Raw genomic sequence first — 24,423 nt, forward strand, 5'->3', positions numbered from 1 at the left:
TGCCCAGATAATCACGTCAAATGATTTCACGTTTGGTAATGGCACATTAGCATAGAAACATGCATAAGCAGGTGAACAACTTAATAAAAAACACTTCTTCTATATCAGTAAATATTATAATTAAAAACATACAAAAAACCAAACCAACACAACGCTATTGCCCATATACAGACAACTAGCAGACAATTAAAACGGTGTACTAAATAAGACAGAAACGAGAGCAGGGAAGCTGCTTGCATTACACAAGCACATATATCTTTCCTTCCTCTGAAGCATCATGGTTGAGCTGCCTTTCTCACAGCAGGGCTCCACACTCCAGGTTCCTCAAGTCCTCTATTACTGCAGCTTGTCAGAGCTTCCTTTCCAAAGCAGCAAGTCTCAATGAAGGGCTGTTCATTCGCAGGAATTCAGTGGTTAAAGACAAAGCTAATTTGTTCAACCTTCCGTTGTTACCTGAGGTAATTTTAGAAGTGCAACAGGATCCTTCCTGGTACAGAAATAATTTTGGGGGAACTCTTAGCGATTCATATTCATGTACTGCTCTTACTGTGTATGACACAGCGGGCACAAAAACAGCAGAGGAAACACTGCAAAATATAAGACTGACTGAAAATTTTAATTAGTTTTAAGTTTGTACAGAGATATATATTTTACAGTACTGTTGTGTTGTTTCATGTAAGCTGTTTACAGCATTTTTCATCTCTTAAATTTCCACAAATATTGACCATAATTTCTTAAATCACTCAGTGGGATTCACTGAAAAGCAGATTGCTATTAACCATGGCTACAGAACATGCACAGAACAGATCTTCGGTTGGAATTACAGCTTCAGCCCCCCCCCGACCCAAACGCTTGCTCATTCTACAAGCAAGAGTGTCAGCTACAGTGTACTTCCTTGAAGCATGGTCAGGACAGGTCAATCTCACGTTCACTGATCAGGAAAATTAGTGATCACTGCAGGATAATGTACAGTTTCAGCAGGATTAAAAAAAAAGAAATGTGTTATTTACACATCAAGAGAGTTGCCTTCATTTCAGTAGGAATATATTATATGAGTAAACATCAGAAGTTACACGGTAGTAGCATATGCCAAACCAAAAATATACATTTGATGTGTACAAATTTTTAAAGCATATTACAGGCATTGCAAATGTAGATAATTATGTTAAAATATTTTCAATGACATAGCTACAGTTTAAATTAAGAACTGGAATGCTATCATCAAAAGATTTATCTGTTCATTAGTGTTGATCTATACATATTTAATCTAAGTGTGTAGTATTTTGTTATCAAGAAGAGGACCACATTGTAGCAACTCTAACATTACATATGATCTCAGATAATCTAAAGCCATTACACAACTCCTACCAACAAATTCAGTTCTTCTAACGATGCAGCTGTTACTACTGAACACAGTATTCTGCTTTTATTCCACAACAGTAAAATAACACCCTCATCCCCCTTTTTTCAGGGAAAAAACAAGATAGCTAGACAAAATAACACTAGTAGAGTATGGCTATACTGAAACCTTGGGGAAAACTTGAGATTTACAACTGTTTTGCACACTCCCTTTGGTGAGCTTTTTTAAAAAAAGTGTAACTTACATAAAAACAAGGGTGGAGACCACACAATGCATTACACTAGATCTGCAGTACCTGAACACCTGCTTAAATTTCAGCCTCACGTTATCAGTACTAACCATTCAGTTTTGAGGCACAGGAGAGCTACAGCACTTAAATAGACTGTTTTGTAACTTGAAGGAAGATGTATATTTTTCTTAATGCTGTACAGAAGTTCAGACTCCCAGTTTGCTCTGAAAGCATTGCTTTTTAACAGCTGTTCTTATCAAGCTGAATTACAACTCGTCCACAACATAAAGAATTTTAAAAAATGTAGTAACATGCTAGTCTGCTGGGGAGAGGGGTGGGTGGGAATTCAAAGCTTTGGTCCTCACAGTTCTCCACTAGATGATGGTTAAAATTTCTGATTTAAAACACAAGATTTTGATTTTTTTTTTTCCCCTCTATCTAGGCACACACTATGCCTGGCATATTATACAATAGCTTACCTAACCTAATGTTTTATACTATGTTTGTTGAGGTTCGTTGTGCTTTGCATGAAATAATAATAAAAAAAGAAATGGAAAAAAGACAACACAAGGCTAGAGAGAATAACACAGAAAACTGCAATTCACCATGTGAGAAATTTGTTTTTACAGCTGGCTAATTACACCCTATAAATAGCTGAAGAACAAGTCAAAGAGCACGTATTGGAAAAAAGATATTTTAAAAATTATCTCTATATTCAAGTATTAGATAAATTATATAAGACTATTTCACAGATAAATGTTAGGCCAATGATGAATTTTAAAAACAAATCAGTAGAAACATCATCCAGAAAAAAAGGCTAGTTAAAATATAGATATGTCAAGCTATGAAGCTTAAATTAGTGCAGATAATTTTATATTAAATCCAGATATCCTGAAATATACACAATGGAATCATCCCAGTTTTCACAAAAGTTTAGAAGGTAGATGATAAAATTGCACTTAATTCTGAATTAATTCAGATAGCAAGTCATTCCCATTCCTTGCTGATCCATTTATAAGAAAGAGAAGGGAACAGTTTTATAAAAGAGCAACATGTTTTTGTACATTCTATTTCACTTTTAAACATTTGGTCATAAATGAGGGCCACAGTTTCACTATCTGTCCTGCTGATCGGAATCAGATATCCTCATATCTGATGTAGACAAATCTAATACAGGATTTACAAATCCAGCATATTCTGAATTGCCATTATCATCCATTTCAGCACTAACAAAATCATTCTCCCACTCCAGTCCATTCGAATCATCAGAGGCTGAAGCTGGATTACTTCCCGTCTTCTTGCTATTAAATTTTAGTGCTGCCCGGAGTATATCTTCTTCTGTTTTTGAGCGTTCTCTCACTGGAATCATTCTGTTCATGCCTGCAATTTAAGACGTTTATGAGAAGGTCGTAATTGAGAAGCATACCTTAAAGTTTGTGTTAAAACATCAGAGGAAACAAGAATCATTTAGAGATCCAGACTCGGTTAATTTCATTCCTGAGTATCACTTTTTTTTTTTCCCTTCATTCCTAAGCATCACATTCTTTTTCCTCCCTTGCTGTTGTTATTCACGTTAAGTCAATAGTTTGCAGCCAGCTTTGGCCCAAATAAATGCAGCAGCTAGTGACGCTGCTTTACAGAGTTGTGAGGAAGCCAGAAAATACTGTGAAACTACTTGGTAGCAGTGTTTACTTCTCCTGTATATGAAGCCTGCTGCCCTCCATTATGTGCGCATGAATACTGCTATGAATAGTACTATCTACTGTGCTCAAACATCTTCAATCCACAATCCTATTTACAGTACTACCATTAGAAGTGTAAAGTGATTATACACTACCACTAGCAGCATATAATCGTGCCCAGTTCAGGATCCAGGCATTTCATGTTAAGAACCCTCTTATTTGGACAACAAGAGCTAATAGCTCTTGCTCACACTAGATGAAAAAAGAAGCCAGGTATTCCTAGGAAAATTTGTGAAAGTTAAATCATTCTGGTTCAGAAGCCTGTTTTGACATGTTAGTGCTCTTGACAGTGCCAAATATTTGAATCATACACAAACTGTCAGGAAAACACAGCATATTAAAGCCAAAAAAAAAAAAAAAGTTGTGTGGTGGTTAAGAGAAATCCTAGCTTATTTTTGGTGAGCTTTTCAAAGTCAATGTCCCCAGATTTGCCTAACTTTGTTTCAAAGACAGGGGCTTTTGCAGATTTACTAAAAAGAACAAGAAAGATCTACAACGAACAGCTGCAAGGATAGTTGGGATACTCATCTAGAATGCAGACTTAAGAAAGTTTCCAGGAGGAGTTACAATAAAACTAAATTCTCTTAAGCAAACAAAAAACCAGACCACCTAAAAACACCACCCCAGGAAACATCCGTAACGTTTTCTGAAATACCTCAGTCAAAGATGAGTGACCAATTTCTGTACTTTGAAACAATAAAGAATGAACTGTTCCTGTTGCTACTAGCTCACAAGAGGGCAGCATTTCTTTACAGTTAGTTTTGTTGTGGACTTACTCTACAAGTCAGTTGCATTTAATGGAAGAGAAAAAAAATTCATTGAAGGATCCAAAGAAAAGAATTATTAGACAGATAACCACATTTGTCAAAATAAGCAGCTTTCTAGCTAAAAATCATTTAAATTTTAAACCACCTTCCCTTTGTAAAATGACAAATTTACAATCAACATAGTGGTAACTGTCAGCATTTCTGACTTGTAAATTGAGACAGAAGGTATACCTTCTTCATCTTCCCACTCTAAGTCTAATGAAGTGCTGTCATCATTTCCACTCATCGATTTTGTTTTGGTCATTAAGTCACAACTGCTCTCCGTGTTCGGCGTCAGCACGGTAGCATCAGATGAAAGTCCTATTTGGAGGGAAAAAAGTTCATAAACATATTTGAATTTGACATTTAACATGGAAAACTGAACTTCCAAAGGAAGTTTTCATCGTATTTATCTCCTTTAAACCTCAGTTGAAAAAGGACTTCATTCATCACTTCAAGGAGTACACAGTAGCTTTTTAATAGTCAACACCATGAAGATATTACACGAAGACATTTAGTCACACTGTCTAATTAGAACTGTAGAGGAATTCTGTATGCAGTATGCCTGACTTGCGTGAAGACTTACAGACCACCAAACTTACAAATATAATGGTTAATAAAATTATTTTCCTATTAGCTGCTAGTGAAACTTTCAAATCTAGGCAGCTAAACCTTCTGTCACACTTAATTAGAAAAAAGTTAACCATTAGTTTAATTCTAATTATTTTGCTACGAAACAGTTAAAGAAAGCTACACACATACGTTTGCATCTTTAAAAAACACTTGGGTTTTACACGAAAAGTTCACTGCATGGATGTTGCCTCCACAGAATTGGAAAGCCTTAGTAAAACAAAACCCATGCATGGAACTTGTTTGCTTGCAGAACTTGCCTTTGAGAACTGGAAAGGTTGTAGTTGTACTTGCTGCGTGTTTTGAGCCATTGACACACATGGGATTAAAGAGGAAAATAAATTGCTAATTTTTTTTAATACATGTGTGTATGTATGTGTGTATATATATATAAAATATATATAAATAAAATACATATAATAATGTTTATCTGGGGGGGGAGAATGATGGTGTTCCTCCTAGTCACTTAATATTTAAAGACATACACAGGAAAGGGAATACTTACTGCTACTTCGAAAAGCTTCATACTGGAATTTTGAATTTCTTAAGAAAGAATCAAAATCTTCTTCTGCCACAGAGCTATAAGAACAGTGCAAGTTTTGTTTTTAGATTTATAAATTGCTAAAAACACCATAAAAAGAGATATTAATCCACACATCCTGTTTGCACACTTCTAAAGAAACTTCTCATATCCCAGTCCCTTTCTATGCTACAAAGTGCATACACTTTTTTTAAAAAAAAAAAAAAGATCCACAGGATGGCTTTCCATTTTTTACCGATCACGTGCACCCGAGTTTGAACTTCTGCTCAATTTTCAGTAGTAATTTCAGCTAAAAATGAATTGTCTTGATATCTGTCATAAAACAACACTTCTCTTCTCACTCTGTCATTAGGAATAATGCCTCATTAACTTTCCTATATTTAAAAACAAACAGACAAACAAAAACTCTGTATTCATTTCTAAAACCCAGCTAGTTCCTGCGCATTCGTAAACCATTTTGACAGTCCCTTTCCTTACTGTACTTCACTCCTCTAACTAAAAATCCCTTCTATTCGATTAAAAACAGACTGACTAGAGCTTTTTCTAAACTCAAACACCATTTCACAGTAAACATTTTTGTACTTTGTAAAGAGAACTAAAATATTCATGAAGAAACAGGCAGAATACATAAATCATTCCATTCCTGATTTGGTTAGTGTATACTTATACTGAGCATTTCAAACAGGGTTCTGAACAATAAAAATATTTTGAAATTAACTGAGATTTTACATTTAAATATATTTTTAATATAAATAATAGATTTTGTGTAAACACACATATATACACATGTATATATACACACATATCCCTGTGATTCTGAGAGATATGATGTATAAATAGATGTGTGTTAGTAGCTGGGAACAGGTTTGATTTTGTACGAATCAGCTGAATAACTACAACAAAACCCAGGGTGAACGCAATCAAACCTAAATATTTGCAGATTAATGGCAACCAACTTGCATTCAGTAATTACTTGGTGTGAACAAAACTGCAACAAATCAAAACAATTCTGACTTAGAAATGCTGTGTACATAAGTTTTGAAAAACTCTTTTTTTGTGAGTGGGAGGTGAGAAACAGCAGTAAAAACAGTCACAGGTCACAGTTATTATTAACATAATATATCTTACCTTTGATAGTCTCCATTATTAACAGCATGTGCTCTCTGTGTTATCCTTTGCTGTCTACGTTGCTATTGAAAAAAGTAAATTGTTGAAAATGCTGAATGCAGTCACTCAGATGAATACACCCAATTGCCATTCTCTTAACTGCAGCATTAGAAAGAGCATTGTCCCGGTCTTTGGAGAAGTCCAAGTATAACTAAAGATTAACTTTTATTTAAATAAAGATCATATTTTAAGATACTGGAGAGAGCGTTAATGCAAGTAGTATTGCTTTTAATCTTTAAAATCTCTGCATTTAAAAGAAGGTAGTTTTGTGAATAAAACTCATAAAATTCATACTCATAAAATTAATGAGTTGTGCACAAATGATCAATAAGCATCAATTTGTCTAGAAACACATGAATACTGCTTCATTCACAATTGAATCTGTTTTCTTCTGTACCTTTTTCTCTTCTCAAGCCACATGTATTTTCAACACCCAACTAACACCTGGGTTACGTTTGATTTGTTTTGCTGTGTGTGGAAGAATGACAGCCTACCATTTTAAAAAGATCTTCCTAGAGGTCCTTTTACCTCTACATGAAGCAATACTGCCATCTCCTCTGGGTGTCTGTACCAGCTTCATTTATATTAGTTAAAACTTTATTGCCTTGCTGGACCAGAAGTATTAATTCTTCTACACTCTTAGTGCTTTCATGGTATCACTAGGGAGAAACAGTTAGAAAAATGCAAGATGCAAGCCAAAAAACACATTCATTTTGTAGTCATAAGAGGAAGAACATATGTCATGGAAGTAGGGTTCTGCTGCTTCTTAAGCTGGGGTTTAACAACTTAAGGTTGTCTTAAGTTTCTTTTCCCTGCCTTGAAAAAAAAAAAGAGTGTAGGAACTGGGTACATCAGCTATGAGGAAAGGTAAATCAGTTAGAAAGCGGTACTTGCTCACCCTGACTACTGCAAAGGCTAGGATAAAAATCAACAAGCTAACTTTATAGACACACCTGACATAACTAGCTACCATGTTTTATAAAAAATCTGTTCTCAGCCTTAATGGATCAGTCCCTGCAAAAGAAAAACGGGGTGTAAGTAAACCAGGTTTTTTAGTGTCAGCTTTAAACTTCAACCAACAGTTGCTCTTAGCTGGGGAAACAGTCTTTTTTGAGATATTTGATCAGCTACTATTCTAAATTCCAGGATGACAATGGCTTTTTTTATCGGCACTTTCCCTCGCAGGTATTAAGAAAAAGTGTCAGAATAAGCAGATTGAAACCAGTAAGGAAAGCACAGAAGGATCAGAAGTATCACGTAGCATTGGTGGTTACAGGCAGGAATACTTAGACAAGCCGGGAGAAAGAGCCAGGAATTTGGCACCAACATAATTAGCAAGTCTGGAAATGAATCAATTACCGATATATGCCTTTTAAAATTCATACACCCACATAGCTTCCCACAAATTATCTACCCATTTTGCTGGATCACATGCAAATAGCTAGCGCTGTAATTTCCAGGATACATATATATTAAAAATTGCTGCTGTTACATTACTTGACAATTAGTATGGCAACATCAGCAAGCCAAAATAGTTTTTAAAGGGATGCCACATTTCCAATGAAAAACCCATTTTTTCATTTAATAGACTTTTGCCCATAAACAGAGAAGACACCAGTTGTGTATTCAAAAATGGATTCTAGCTGATCTAGAAAGGGGTTAAGTGTTTATACATACACATCTATGTAAAAGCTTCGTTATAATCCTTATGGGGTTTTGCAGTGGATTATTTGTGAAGGGGGTAAGTGGTATTAATTTTATAAGAGATGAAAATTAAAATCTCCATAAACACTTTCTGTTGTAGGTTCTGCCTAAAAGAGGTGCGTATTAAAAAATACCAGGAGAAGGAAAATAACATTTCTCACACAGAACCTCTGCAGAGAAATTAAAGCCTCAAGCATAAATCAAGCTACTTTTCCTGACTTTATATACACCAAAAGTGTTAGAAAAAGATAGAAACATGGGAAAGAGTCAGAAAGAATTAACCTCCCCACCCCAAATGGCAAGAGGATAGAAAGAGAAATCTAAAGTGAGACCTGAGCTATATTTAGTAACATCAATATTAGATGAAAACTGAGTCATCCCTACTAGTCTGCAAATAGCAGCTTTCAATTCATTCACTTCTGAATAGAGACAAAACACGAGTGAAAGATCTTGCCTATATCTACTGTAGATTTCATTTTTTCCCCCATACGTCTAATTCTGAAAGTTTAGAAATTTACTCTTAATTGAACAAAAGTCACGTCTAGCAGACAGTTACCTCGAACATGCTACATTTTCAACCATACATGTTAAAACATGTACAGACAGTGAAGCTTTGAAAATGTTCTTTTTAAAATACACATTTCTGGCAACCTGAAATCTGTGTGAGAACACATTTAATAGCTTATTAAGATGCTGAAATATTAAATGCACTGTTATGTAATTCTTTGAACTGCAACATGAAAACACTCTGTAATAAGTGCTGTAAGGAAACTGAACAATAACTGTTTTCAGAGAACAGAATGTCAAAATATGGCTTTTGTTTTGCTTGACTAAGCTCCAAAAGCACGGATACCAGGCATCTAAAGGTAGGCACAGTTAAATACTCGAATACTTATGACTGGACTTTGGCTACTACACGTACAATCACAAAATGATAGAACAATTTGAGGATGGAAGGGACCTCAGGAGGTCATCTAAGTCCAACCTCCTGCTAAAAGCAGTTAATTCAGATGACTCAAATGCTTATCTTCATGTTAGCACAAACCACAGAGACAGGGAACAATTATGTGCAAACAAATGTGCGTATTCGTTTTATAAACCTAACTGATGTCATAATGTGTGCTTAGTTTTAGGATTTTTCGTTTGGAAATCACCACAGATCTCTTTACATTAAAGATTAGTAATTTCTATATAACCTTAAGGAATCTGTTGAGCTAAGTCTAGATTAAAAAAATCACAGATTTCATTTAAAAATTTATATTAGTTGTTATAAGCTATTTCAAACAATTGTAATGATTTTCAGCTATCCCAATCAGATGTACTTTCAAGTAACGTATTTCTTTCTTTAATGGAACTTACAAGCCACAGCAATTTCCTCATTATATTTCCTGAGATGTAAAGGATATTAGGAAAGTCTGCATACATAAAAACAGAAGAGAAGCTCTGATATATATTGGGGTCTTTTTCCCCTCACCTCCAAGAGCTTTTTCTGCTTTGCTGCCCTGGCTGCTTCACGTTGTGCAGCATATAAAGCCTCTTCTTCTATTCTTAACTTCTCCTCTTGTAAGGCTAACTGTATATAAACAAAACAGTAATGGTTAACAAAAGCAGAACCTATCTATCTTCCTATGAACAAAATTTTAAGTTCAATAAATCAAAAGAAGAACTACTAGAAAAGAAAAATAAAATAAAATTGATTCTAGTTAAAACATTTTTCTTTATTAACTGGATCTAACAGCTTCCCCCCACCAAACAACCCAAGAAATTTAGTTAAACATTATTATCCTATTGAATAATCATTACTAGTGAATTGCTGTAAATGCATGATTGCCTCTTATTATGAACTACCCAGTAAAAGACTTCAAACTTCAGCTGTGTATTTCATTGCTACTTTATTAAAAATATCCTCATTTTCTGTTGCATTCCCCATCATGTTCCATTAATTACTGCAACACTCTGAATCAAAACTGAGAAATTGTCTTTTCCTTAAGCTCTGAAAAAATCTGAGCTCACGAAAAGCTGAATGAAGTATACTTCACATTTTGCCTTTCATACAAAGAAAAGATGGTAAAAATTTAACAGATCTCAATAAGAGAGCCAGACTATTCATTTCATTCTTCAGCTGTGAAGTTATTAAAAAGAAGCAAAATTATGATGCAAACTTGGTTGCAGAGCAATCTCTCTGGGTATCTTGTTGATTAAAAATGCCAAATGATGAACAAAACCTACATTATTCATGTGAATGAAATCTTGTGCTCATGGTTGATCTTAACTACATAAAAAAGAAAAACGACCCACACCATACTAGCTACCATAACTGCTTACCTCTGACTGAAGTTTCATATCAACAGCTTTTTGCTTTTCAGCAATGGAGTCATAATGCCTCTCTTTCAAGTCAGCAATTTCTTCATCAGTCAACGGTCTAAGAAGCATGAGAGAAAAACAAAAAGACTAAGCATTATTTACGCATGACAACCCTAAGTTGCAAAAGTAATTTAAATGTATCCACAGTCTTTCTTTCTTGACTTGCCCTTTAAAGCAAATTCAACAAGCCGTGCATTTGGCCTGCTACTCCTGAGCACAGTTCCAAAGTTCCAGTTTATTTGAGATAATGCTGTCCTGCCTTTCCCTTATAAGGCTTTTTTTTTTTTTCATTTTATAAAAAAAAAAAATACCCTCAAAACATCATTTGCTAACAGAACTAACAGAATAAAATGGTTAAACTGTCATGGCTGTGTAAATCTCACTTTTTCCTTATTTGTTCAGGTGCCCTACTTGCAATTTATTTCCCTTTCATTTGTTGCCTAATTTTATGTATGTAACAAACAAGAGTAGAAGAGTGTTATAGTAATACTATAATGTTTGCTATAGTATTTTTCTGGGACTGCTGACAGGGAACAACATTTTGAGAATCAAACTTAAGTAATACAAAACATCTAGAATTAGGCAAAATATATAATTCAGTGTTTTCATACATTTCCTATACAGCAGGCCTCTAAGTTTCTACTGCTTACATAAATATTACCATGATCACAAAAAATAAGTAAAAAAAAAAAAAAAATCACTGAAGTTGCAGCCCAAATGCCTGTGTAATTTTAAAGGCAGCCCCCAAGAACAAGAATAAAGACTCCACAATGCACTCAAGAATGGATTTTGACAGAAAGTCTCAACAAATTTAATAATTTAATAGGAGAGCAGAGGGAAAGAGAGACCCTGAATCTTGATGTCTTACCTGTGACTGCTTCCTGGACTTTCCCCCTGTATATTTAAAAAAAGAAAAAACAAAAACACTGATTTTTAGAGAATCTCATTAATCAATCAATTTTAAGAGAGGAAAAGTGCACAATATGAAATGAGTTTCTCCCATATATACATATATATATATATATAAAATATATATATATATATATATATATATATATATATATATATATATATATATGTATGTATGCATATTTTATAACTGGGGAGAAAAAAATCCCTCCCTTACACAGTTTTAATTTGGAATTTCAAAAGATCTTTATCACGTAATCAACCAAAGTGGATGACTAAGTAAAACAAATAAGTACTTCCAACTTTCCAACTGAAAATAAATATTCCAGTCGTGTATTTCAGGAATCACGCAACTAGCCTTAAATACAGAGCAGGGTATTGAAAATACGTTTTTCCCTACCATTAGGGATCTATATTCAATTCATAGTGAAGTTTTAAGGCCAACTGGTATTATTCTGAAGCAATCTTCAGCCAGTTTACCCATAACTGTCAAGACAGTACTGCTAAAACATTCCTTAGCAAAGCAACTCATGCCCATTTACATAGTCGGAGAGCAATTGCTGAGTCATTTACAAGAGCTATACTACAAGAAAATTCTCCTTCAAGGTTTTTTTTTGCTTATCTTTCTGTCTTCCTAATACCTTTAGTGGTCTCTTCCAAAAAGCATTACCTCCTATTCTCACCCCCAGACAGATTTCTCTCAGCTTTTCATCTCTCCCAAAGCATTGAATATTCATTCCTAGTGCAAGCAAAACCCAAAGTAAAAAACTCCAGCAACTTAAATCTAAACAAGTGTACACAGCATGAAGTAGGAGGAAGATACGGATCTTGCAACCGCACGTTGTGTGAGTGCACTGTACTAGCCGGTTTCACATTACGATGCAAGTACCTACCTCATCACTTTCCACGAGGTTCTCAAACTGCAGAAAAGAAAGCAAACAATCTTTACAATCCAATAAAATTAGTCATGAAACACCTGAGGTAAATATCATCCTTAATGTGATTGTAAAAATACTACTCCAAATGTAATACAGGGACTGCAATGCTATTTGAAACCTTCTCCTTTCTGAGGAACTACTACTGCATTTAGAGTAGGTCTTATCTTCTTATGTAGGTTTCTTTTCTTAAAACTTCACATTCTCCTAAAAAGAAGAGTCAAACTTTCACTACAGTTTATGTGAGGGCCCTAATCAGAATGAAATCTGTTTGGCTTATACGATTGTTAATAATTCCACGCATCTGAAGCATTATAATACAAGCAGTGAAAGGAATGGTATGAGCATTAAATATACCACAGCACACATTCAATTTAAAAAGCACACAATGTGAGAGGTATGCTGCAAGTAATTTCCCCCCTGCATGGCAACCGTGATGATGATCAGAAAGTATTTGAAGAAGTTTTTAATTTACAGAAAACATAAGGTTACTTTCTACACAGAATTCTAAAAACAAACAAGCACACGCCCCATACCCCAGCTTTGCACATAAGATACTAAAGGTCAATAAAATGATGTAATGCTTTATGGTAGGAAGACAAAAAAAAAAAACAAAAAACCAAACAGGTCTAGAACACCTTGCAGCATTCAAGCTGCGTGAACTCATACAGCAGAAGTTGAACTATCACATAACACAAAACAAAGCAAGTGAAAATTCTCCATACTGTTTTTATGATAGTAATCATAAACACAGCCAATATATAAAACATGGACAGCACCTACAGCAAGACTCCTTACTGACCTCTGCATTGACTAACTGCTGTAAGCAGAGTATGAGGAAGAACTTGAGGGGAAGACAGAACCTTCTTTTCCCTATCATATCACTGCTGCAGGAACACTCTCACAACTGGAAGCTGTGTGCTAAAAGCAGATTTCCCCCACTCTATATTTGTCCCTTTTCTTGAAAACCAAAGCAGCAATTAATTACTGTTATTCTCAGTAATGGGGACATCTGTAAGGTCTAGGACTTTCAGACTGTAAGAAACACCAGTGAAAGTAAATCAGGTTATTCTGAGAATCTCACATTATACAACTTAACCTTACATTTCCTTTGCCAAAAAGGGGTGATATTCAGTAGCCAAGAGGTATGTAGCGAACAAGAGGGACCAGAGTGCATCTAATTATACAGTAACCTCAGCAGATTCTAGCTTTTCATAGAATCAGAATCACGATCCCACAGTCAAGAATTAAATATCCTGCACTTGCGAGCAGAAAAGGAAAATTACTCCTAGCACAGCAGGGATGAAAGACACAATTGACAGACTTTGGAATGCTCTGGCGGTGAGTATCAGGTGGGTACAGATTCTTTATGTCAGATCACAACAGATGGCTTTTCTTTACAAACGATAAATTAAAGTGAGATGATGTATTAAGGTTCTGAGGTACCACAAGAACTACAAACTTGCCACCTAGTACTGCATCAATTCAATCTAGAACACCCTAGAATATTTCAGTGTACCTAAACTGCAAGTAAGCATTAAAGGCATTGCTAGAATTCATCTTTTTCCACTGTTTTTTTTCCCTAGAACAAACAAAAAGAACACCCAATTCCCTCCCCCTATAAAAAAAAATAAAAGGGATGGAAGTGTAAGCACTCACCTCTATAGTGAAGTGTTCTCCTGTTGCACATGTTCTGAAATACTTTGATCTGTAAAAACAAGACTAGTGTTACTCTACGAAATAGTCATTGTTTCAATTCAGAGCAGAAGAAAAACAAATTTGATACTTAATTTTAAATAGCTTGTGCAACATTTAAATGTAAAAGGAATATAGAACCTTCACTTACTAAACATGTTTACTTGTCACCCTGTGCTCTGCATTGCTGGGAGCACAGGGGCAAAACATTTAAACTTCTTGTACAGAACTGGAGAAAACAGACCCAAATGAGAGAAATCACTTATCAGCATGATGGCCTTGACATTGACAGGCACTGAGCATCTCGGCGATACCTTTAATAATACTTGTCTTGAAAAAAATTATTACGGACTAATTTTGAAAGCCCTTCTGTCCATCGTGGCACATTATGCTCATAAAAGTCTTTATGAGCATAGCATCTTGGACAATGTCAACGTTGAACAATGCACCCTATTTTGACAGCTTGATGCAGCTGGAAGGTTGACCTTCTGCTTCCCGCATACCCACAGAAGCATGACCAACCATCTGAAGAACAACCAACAGCCTCTGAGAAACGTGTCTACAGAGAGGTGAAGACAATGCTTCCCAGCTAGAAAACCAGATATTCAGAGTCTGGAATTTTATACAGGGAATCAGTCTCTTTCTTAATCCTTAATCTACCTCAGTGTTATCCTTTGTAAAAATAAACAAATGCCAATGCAGTATTGAGTTACCCCAATCTATTTTACCCAGTGAAAGAGGTTTGGCTGTTATCCAAAAGTAAATTCAAAGTGGTGCTTCAGTAAAACATCCATTTCATCTAACTTTTGTAAAACCAGAGTTTCCTAGTGCAGTTTCTCACCGATACAAGGAATAAATCTAGGGCCTCTGGCATTTCTATACTTGTAGCATAGATTGTTCTGCACTTGCAATCAACACCTACTGCCACTTTACTGAAAGCAACACGCTGGCCAAAGCCTGAACTACTTTAATCACATCATATTTCATCCCCATCCCATTTTCCTTTGGAGGTCAGTCAGAACATGCCTCTTCTAGCAAACTGCAACCTGCTTCAGCATGGACTTCTGGTCAACCCTTCCTTGGATATAGGCCCATGCAGAATTGGCCCTAAAGAATCACTTCCAGTTGATTCATTGCTATGAAACTGGCAGTGAATGGACACTTTATTTCATGCACTACATCTTCACTGTAACTGGGACACCTGGCATGAACACTTGAAGTAATTTCACTCTTATTTCTGTAACATTTTGGCGTGCAGGAGCCAGTACCATTAGGAATCTAGTTTAGTAAGATTGTTACTCAAAATTGTTTTAGAACCATGTGTCTTCCAACAGAATGACACCCCTGGTTTACAGCATCAGGGCTGATGAAAACATGCTCGCTTATTTCAGACAGATGAGCTGCAGTCAGATTAGTTGCAAGAATTCCACAGTAAACTGATGGAAAACTAAGACAATGCAGCGGGAGCTTACTAAACATAGCTACAAATATACCAACAGCGGTGACACTTCAGGGAAGATCTGGGGTTCCTGCTACCTGCTGAACAGGGACTCAGTAACAGACCTGATTCTGCACAAGAGCTGGAGCCCTGAAATCCCAGAGCGACCGAGGACAGAAGTGCAGACATCAGCTTTATCCCTACACACTCCAACTTCAACTGGAATATTAAAATGCTTACAGCTTTTGTTAGTCTCATTTAAGCTCTACTATATTTAATAGAACAGACTTTAGAAACACAAAGGTTTTAAAAGGCACTAGGGAAAGCAGTTTGGCTGGTAGGCCATGGGACCTACAGAGACCATCAGGTCAACCTTCAAGTTCTAAAGCAACTAAAGACACTGACTCCAAACCACTCTGTTAATATATATGTACCTTATTCTCCATTTACACATGGAAAAAATCACAAAAAAAATAGCATTTAATGTATTAAAATCATGACATGAGGTAAAATTGTTTTTTTTTTTTTTTTCTTTTCACACTAGTGGTGAAAGGGGTTGTTTTGATTTTGCTACATTTTGTTTTGTGATAACTATCCCCCCCCCATCTAAGCAAACAAATATACATGGTGTCTACATTATTTATTCTTTTATTTACTTATTTTAGCTGTCTATTTCTAAGAATCCTTACAGTCAAACATCGGGACAAAGTGGCAATGACCTACTTTCTAATTATGGCTGCAGCTTGCAGTATTTTAAGCAAAACTATTTCAGAGAAGCATAAGGACAGTCCCTAAAAATAATAAAGAGCTACCAACAGAAAGTTTGTTTTTACAGAAAGGTGATCTTAAACTATACCAAAGACGACTCTCATGTTTTATTTCTCTCTGCATGTGCTCAACACGAACTCTAAAATCACCGCAACAACTCATACGCAAATCCTCAAGCATTTGAACACAATTTAGTGTCTTGCAGGTCTTGGAAACACTTATTAAAACTATATTGTTAATTATTTAACTCAAAATTTACTGCTTCTAGTTAGATCTTTGAGCATCAAAGAACAATGAATTTCCAGTTTCAGAGAAAAAAATAAATCTGAGTGACTAAGACAATCACAATTAACTTGATAAGCTACATTATGCTGTTCAAGACGCAGCCGGATCTGCAGAATTTGGTAGCAATCTAGCTTTTAAACTTAGGAAACTTGCTATAACAAACATTTCACAGTTTTGTTTTTAATGCAATTCCCCGTCTCTCCCTCCACGCCCTTCAGAACACCTGAATTGCTCAACACTCCAACACCACTCCATAAACTACCAGCCCAGGCAGAAAACAAAGGTCTATTGGGACATACTCTGCCCGACTGCAAGATGTAGCACTGATGATCTTTTTCTCGTAAGCTGCTTACAAATATATGATATTCCAGTTTCAAAGTTTAAAAGAAAATCCAAACAGGAGACTCCCCCCATCAGAAAAGTCTGTTTCCTCAACTACCATTTCGTTTTGCTGACACTTCTTAAAACCCTTCACTACAGGCAACACCTAAAGGAACATAGGGAGTAATTTAACATTACAGCAGCAGACGATAGTTTATTTCACTGCTAAGGAGAGTCTGATGTTGGACTACCAGAAGGAATATATGCAAACCTGAGAAGCTAAGCCATCATGGCAAACAACCTTTTCCCTTGAGGGAATGCTCTTATGAATCCCCCACAGCTTAAGACAATGTGTGCATCCACATTCATATTTGCCACTGAGAAAGCCACACGGGCAGTAACCTGGTAGCCACATGAAAGGCACCAAAACACACAAAGCCTGGCAAGAAAGTTGGCAACCTCAGTGAGAGCTTGCTGAAGTTTGCTGGGGAACACAAGGTACACAGTGGTTACTTCATGAATCTGACGCGCACCCAAGCCAAACACCAGAGATGCTGCTGCAAGAAATGATGAACATACAAGAGCAGCAAGCCAACAATATCCCACCCCAAGCTCAGACAGTATTGTAAACATACAGAAAAAAAAAGTAATAAGGAAAAGAAGTATAGGCAATAGTCACTTTAGAGCAGAGTGTAAGATACAAGATAGCAGCATATCCAGCAACTGCTGTTAAGCAAAGCCAGTCCTGTGCTTTTGTGGACTCTGTCTCCTACCCGATGCCTGGCAGGCAGCTGAAGGTAGCAGGGCAGCAAAACCAACCAGAAACCAAGCACAAACCCACCAACCCTCACAACCAAAGCCGTCAGTCCCAAGGGTACGCACGCTTTGCAACCACTGCCCCCGGATGCTAGAAACAGACTGCGAGCCCAAACCATAGGATCACCAAAACACCACGTGCAGAGCCGGAGCCTATCAAGCTCTACCTTTCCCTCTCACAGGGCAAGGCACGGCTGGCTAAGCGACACCACACAGGCACCCCAAACACCCCCGGTTATACCCAAACAGACCCCCCCCTACACCCACCCTGCCGGGAGCAGCCCGAGCTCTGCCCCCTTCCCCTCAGGGGCGACCCCCGGGGTCCCTGCAACAAAATGGGCGCCGGGCTCCCGCTCGCCCCTCGCCTCTCCCAGCCCCCCCGGCTGTGCCCCGGGCCAGAGCCCGGCTGCGGGGGGAGGAGGAGGAGGAGGAAGAGGAGGAAGAGGAGGAGGAGCAGGGCGGAGCCGGCGCCTCCCCGCCCCGGGGAGGGCAGAGGGGGAGCGGCGCTGCCCGCTTACCCTCCGCCTCGCTGGAGCCGGCTCGCTTCCCTCCGCAGGAGCGGCCCGCAGCACCACCGCGCCCAGCAGTTCCCCATCGCATCCTGGGATCTTCCTCCTCTTCCTCCTCCTCCTCCTCCTCTTCCTCCTCCTCCTCCCTGCGGGCCGCCGGCGCCGATTCAAACAGCCCCAGCGGCCGCGCCGGCAGGGCGGCGGGGAAGGAACAAAGGGGCGGGCTGGGGGCGGCGAGGAGGAGGAGGAGGAGGAGGAGGAGGTGGAGGAAGAGGAGGAGGAGGAAGGGGAGGAAGGAGAGGAGGAGGAGGAGGAGGCGGGCGGAAGCGCCGTGCCGGCTGCGCAGAGGCCTGCACCGCCCGCCCCGCGTTGGCACCGCCCTCGGCGGCACCGTCCCGCCCCCCGGCGGGCCCCGAAAAGTGCTGGTTTTGCACCAAAAAGGGGAGGGGGAGAGGCGCTGTCACCTGTGGAAGGAGGCGGCTCGTCCCCAAAAGGTGTGCCCCTGTCGCAGGCGACGCCTCACGGCCAGCTGCGCCGTCACACACCACAAGTGCGACCCTTATTCCTTTCCTCCTGTTTTCATTTTGGCGTGAAGAGAAATATAACAGGCTGTGAAATCCTGTGAAATCCTGCACTTTGGCACACGGTCACTACAGTGTGCACACAGTGTGTCAATATTACAAATGCATCAAAAACAAAAATGTAACCAAACAACAGCAAAAATCACCACCCCCTTCCCCCTCCCCCCAAAACATCCACTTCTGTAATTTCAGTCATGGAAACATCACCGACCTGCCTCAGCCCTAACTTCTCCCAGTTGGGTATGCCATTAACAAAAAAATATTAGATGACCATGTAAAAGCCAGTACCTACCACAGGCTGCCTCTATTTGTCTCACTGAGGTTTATCCGGTTATTTATTGGGTTAGATACAGGGCTGTGCTCACTGTAAGACTGCCAGTTTAATTTTCAGGAAAAGCTCTTCTAGCCAGTGACTTTAAAACTCTTCTGCACTTTTCTTATTAACTCGTTTCCCGTGGTCATGGAAGACCAGAAGAGCTGACGGCAGTATGGATTTAAAACAAAAAATACTACAGGTTTCCAAAGGCCGGTATGAAAATGCATTGCCAGCAATCACACTTCTGAGGAGAGGAATTCATCTCAAGGCTCCTGTTGGCTATGGGCATCACAATACAAAAGAGAAAAAGGTTTCCCTTGAATTACTAAGAGTGAACACAGTGAATGTCATTCAGATACCAACCGAGTGGCTGTCAAACATACCTGAAGCACTGGTACCATTCGATCTAGCAAGATACCTCACTTTCTCCTCACCACCTTCAGTCTGTCTGGCTCCACATTGTAGCACCACAGCAGAACACATCATGCTAAGTGAACATAAAATACAAAAATTATGATCAGCCAAAGCAAACAAACAAAACCCAACAACAACAAAAAAATAGTGACCTGTAACCACAAGAAATTGTTGCCCTCTTTTAAGTCTGCTGATGAGAAAAGGCAAATAGCATTACTAGCGCGTACGCTGCCACAGCAGCGAGGAGGCTGCAATCGCCGATTACTAAAGATCCCACTGACACTGGACGTTGTCCATAAGTGAGAAGAGCTGGATTCCTACTTCGTCTGGTCCACCAGCCCAGCCCACCAGCACCCATCCCAGCTCAGACCAGACGGGCTCTTGCTCTTTCGGCTGGGTAAGACAAACGTGCCAATGTACCAGGGACACTTAGTGCCAAACCCTGCATCATCTCATTGATCTTCCATAAACATATTAAACCCAAGGGGTGCCAGACTGATACCCAGAGCACTGCATTCTTGAAAAGCCTTTGGTTTCTTCTCAATTTAAACCTCAAGACAGCAAATACAGCCAGAGACCTCTCTTCTGCTTCTTCCTTGGTCTCTGAGGTAGGCTGTTCAAGTGCCATTCAGTCACCTTTCTCATAAGTTGCTGTACTCTTCTTACTGCTGATGAAGGTACAACCAAAAAGAGAGTTTCTGCCCGCAACATTGCCCTGAGGTTGCACCTACCTTCCGTGTAACAAGCAAAGGTATATTTAATGTACAGTCCAAACAAGCTAATCTCACCTATGTGATCACTGCAGCTCTTCATGAGGGAGGGCGTACGCTGTAAAAATGTACCATACGGATACTGCTGAAGGAGGCAAATCCTTTTAGAATAAACACTTTCGTACAGAAGCTGTCTGGGTGAGCTTACAGCTAAGGATGAAGGAAGACAGGTCCAGTAGAGAAATAGCACTCTGCTATTGTTTGCTGTGATTTGAAAAACATAATTAAGGGGCCAGCTGTGCTGACAAAGGGAGTTTTTGAGGTCTGCCTTGTGCCTCCGGTTGTGGGTTGCACCTTTAATTTAATGAAGCCACAAGTGGTATATTAGCAGTGAAAGAGTTAATTAGTTGCCAAGTCAGCTATCTATCAGCAGTGCTGAACAGATGCTGGGACCAAGAGGAGGCAATTGCTACAACAGCAATGAGCAGTGGAAGGTGGGAGGAATATAATAAATTAATGCCAACCGAGCTCTGATTTTTTTTTTTCCTGAAAATGTGAGGTCAGCCTTGAAAGGTGCATTACAGTGATTGCATAGAGGATGTGAGAATGAGTGTGAAGGAGAAATAAAGCCAATCAGAAATGAATTACAGAAGGTGACGCATATCAAAGTGACTCAAGAGAAATATGATACAGGTTTCAGAAAGGATTATTGGAATATATGATGCTTCATGATGCTGTTTTCCACAGAAGTGGTGTTTTGGTGAGGCCTATGCTGCTCCTATTCCAAAGAAAAATGTTGCAGTAGTCAAACCTGACAGGCGATCATAAATTTCTTCATAGCAATTGGAGACCTGTTCTAATAGAGTCCCCTGGACTGTGAAATATGGGCCACCAAACTGGGGAGAGAAATGTCTAGGAATTGGTTGGAAAAAATAGAAAAGGGAAAATGGCCAAGCCAAGGCGTGGTGTCAGAGGGTACGATGTTTTCCTGGTGACCTGGTGGGGTAGGAGTCAGCTTTGTAGTCTTTGGACCAGACCAGCATCTCTTTGACTATACCTTCCTACAGGTTCCTTCCGTGCCTAACGATAAGTTGCAGGGGGTATGTCAAGAAGCTGCCATGCTTTTAAAGTGCAATGCACAGTCAGGACGCTAATACGGACACCCATTTTACAGCAAATTATATGGCGCCTTTATCGCGGCCATATTCTTAGCAACATTAAGCTGCCTTGCCACAGTGCACAGCTGCTCAGACACAGAATATTCATTAAAGGAATTCATATCGATTTTTTTTTTTTTTTTATCTTGGCACTCTGCCCACTGCACATTTTCATGCCAAGATAAGATTCTTTAGTCATTTGTTCTTTCTATGTCTTAATGGCTTTAAGAAAAACCATGGTTTTAAAGAATCTCGAGGGAGAATGCTTTATAAGGCCCTCGTACTGACTACAGCCAAGTGGATTCCCAGCACATCTCGGGCACTCTCTTAGGCTGGCTTTGTTAGGAAGGAGTCAGGCATCACTTAAGCCATCAACTCCCCATTTATTTTGTGGCTATTCCTGTCTTCCCGATACCTTGGCAACTGTTTTGGAAGGAAAATGGAAAACAGAGGAAGTTTTAAGGACCAGGAGGAAAGAGGTCACATTCAATCAGCACTTCAGGTACCAAAGTGAAGTAAGCCTGTTCATTTTTAGGAAGGAATTTTAGCAGGATTTGACCCTATTTTTAGAAATACCCGTTTCAAATCAAATTCCTCTTGCACTTCTGCATCAGGTTTTATTTATTGCTGCAATTGTATCCCTTATTACAAATAGTTCTTCACCACTGTATCTTTTATGTTTATTTTTTGTAAAGGATATAAAAGGCCAACCCACCAGTGTTAAGATCTTTAGAATTTCCTCAGGACATTTGACTACAGCCCCAATTTTGGGAGCCGATCAGAAATGTGAGAGCACAGCCAGTCAAACCATTCTAGCTGTCATAAATCTGTGTTAAATTGTTGTCATCTCCAGCTGCTCATTAATCTGAAACCTTTCAGAGAAGCAGCACAAAACCCAGCCACATGTGTGCTTTAGCAAGAAGGGGCAGCAACTGAGAAGACCAGGGAGAGATAGGAGCAAGCACTGTCCCCACTCACCTGCAATCTGCTTCTGTCAAACCAGTTTGCTTTCCTGTGCTCTAAATATGAATGCTAATTTTATTCTGTTCTTCACTGTGGTTTTATCTGTGGGAAGGTTACAGGGTGAACCTGAAGGACCTCGACACAGTGTCCTTGATTAAAATAGGAACGTTTCTCCAGCTCTTACTTGGATGCAGTTAGGAACTGGCATTAAATGTTTTAAAAAAAATAAGTTTCAAGGGTGGAGAGCATCCTCAGTGGAATGGGATTGCCCCGTATTTAACCTGTTCTGAGAATAACAAAGGGGATAGTTTATTATATTTGGGAGTTGGAAAACAAAGAGCAGAGCCAGAACTTACAAACCACACGACGATCGGCTCGGTGTACCGGGGACACTAGCGTCTTAAATTTACCCTGGCATGTAAAATGAGATCTCTAGGGGAAGTGACCAGTTTGACACTGGAATAATGCTCTTATAACAGATGGTCTGGGAAGAAATGAATGTAGAAGAATGCTAAATATTACATCTTTGACAATACGAGATTTCAGGCTTCACATATTAGACCCCAGAACAGTTATTCATTCTGCTAATTCCCCAAGGTAAAAACGGGAAGCGTAGTGTCACTTACAATTCATCACCTCCCTAATTAAGAGCAAGAAAACATCCTTTGAGTATAACTGATGCCTTTCTGAACCTGCCATTAGAGCTGGAATGTGTAAAAATGGGGGCTGCCATTTCCTTTTAAGTGTGAGGCAATGATCCCAGGGTACTTTTCCTACTAACACTATTGATGACAACTCCTTTGCAGAACTTGGGGTCACACAACACACTGGCAACTACTCCAGTTCCACCTCAGTGCTTACAGCCGAAGTGTTACAGCACTCAACCTTTCCAAATTACATCCACACTAAAAACATCACATCTTTAAAGAGCAAGCAAGCAGTGCAAAGGTCTCTGTTCCTTCAGGGGCTGCGCTAGCTCATGAAACAGCCTCTTTGGAGGTGCACAGAGAGGCCAAAGCTGCCTCTGTTGGACTGGGGCACAGCGGTTTAATGCAGTGACACTTTTGTAGTCTCCTACGTGACATTTTAAAGCATTGTTAGGAGGCAAACAAAGCAAAACAGCTACACCTGAGGTCAGGCCTGCCTTTTGGTTATGTCCGGATAGTGCAGTAGGATTCTGGTCCAGTAGAGGGGCTCCTACACACTTGAATAGTGAAAGAGAAAGAACAGTGTGACGGGTGAGACAGGTTGTCTGCGCTTTGCTACGGTTTCTTAAAAACCCCATTGTGGTGGTAATAGAACATCTATGCATTTGGATGCAGTGTGTTTTAAATTGTATGCCTTCATCCACAGTCCTGATTTCAAATCATCCTCAGTCGTGATTTCAAATTGCAGCTCTGTTAGCTCTGCACAGTTAGTTTCAGTCTCCTGTTATGAGCTACCTAGGTACAGGAATAGCTCTCTTCCTAAAAGATGCAATGAAGTGGCATAAATACACACACGTATATATAGAAGTTTTCTCCTCTGGCTTACAGTAGTTACTTTGGGGTTTCTGGTGGGCTTGGTGTCAGCCCAGAACTGCTGCAGCAGCCACTGGCACAAACTGGTTTGGTTTCCTTCTCAGTCTAGAGCACGTTGCTTAAGGCAGATCCTATCAGAGGAGGCAACACGAGGCTTCTGCTGACATCTCGCACTGTGCACCTTCCTAGCCCTTCTACAGAAAGCGAGCAACACCCAGGATCCAGAATGGAAAAAGGATTGTTCTGCAAATGTTTTTGTATAAGTAGACGGCAGACTTGCAGCACGGAGGTTAGATTAGCTGGAGAACTTACTGAAAGGCAAAAGGGGAATCCTTTTTGAGTTTTAGGAGTGTGGAGGGGAATTCTTGTGTGTATCTGGGTCAGACTGAAGCAGTCGTGGGGCTCTTTGCTTTTTCTCTTCCTCCTTCACCTGCAGGATTATAAAGACGGGTGGTTAGGCACTAATGGCAGCGGGTGACTGACACGAGTGCTCCATCAGCGAAATGCTGTGGCTTTAAACAATACAGTGCCTCCCTCCCAGCA

General features: G+C 39.2%; 1 protein-coding gene across 3 annotated transcripts; it reads right to left on the minus strand.

Moving 5' to 3' along the window:
* Window positions 1-597: 597 nt before the first annotated feature.
* On the minus strand, window positions 598-18,580 carry AP1AR (adaptor related protein complex 1 associated regulatory protein). 3 transcript variants are annotated; one of them, XM_027455790.3, is made up of 10 exons: window positions 18,229-18,580; window positions 14,047-14,095; window positions 12,346-12,372; window positions 11,412-11,437; window positions 10,505-10,601; window positions 9,654-9,752; window positions 6,437-6,498; window positions 5,273-5,346; window positions 4,330-4,458; window positions 598-2,969 (listed from the first exon to the last, which is right to left on the minus strand). In XM_027455790.3, the coding sequence occupies exons 1-10, from the start codon at window positions 18,303-18,305 to the stop codon at window positions 2,704-2,706; spliced, it is 906 nt and encodes a 301-aa protein (XP_027311591.1). In that variant the 5' UTR covers window positions 18,306-18,580; the 3' UTR covers window positions 598-2,703. The 3 variants fall into 3 exon arrangements, with proteins under 3 accessions (XP_027311591.1, XP_012954035.1, XP_027311592.1); XM_013098581.4 differs by lacking the exon at window positions 18,229-18,580 and adding an exon at window positions 17,777-17,912; XM_027455791.3 differs by lacking the exon at window positions 9,654-9,752 and having other exon boundaries at window positions 18,229-18,570.
* Between the last annotated feature and the right edge of the window lie 5,843 nt (window positions 18,581-24,423).

The sequence above is a fragment of the Anas platyrhynchos genome, chromosome 4 (genome assembly GCF_047663525.1).
Source record: "Anas platyrhynchos isolate ZD024472 breed Pekin duck chromosome 4, IASCAAS_PekinDuck_T2T, whole genome shotgun sequence".
Taxonomy (NCBI): domain Eukaryota; kingdom Metazoa; phylum Chordata; class Aves; order Anseriformes; family Anatidae; genus Anas; species Anas platyrhynchos.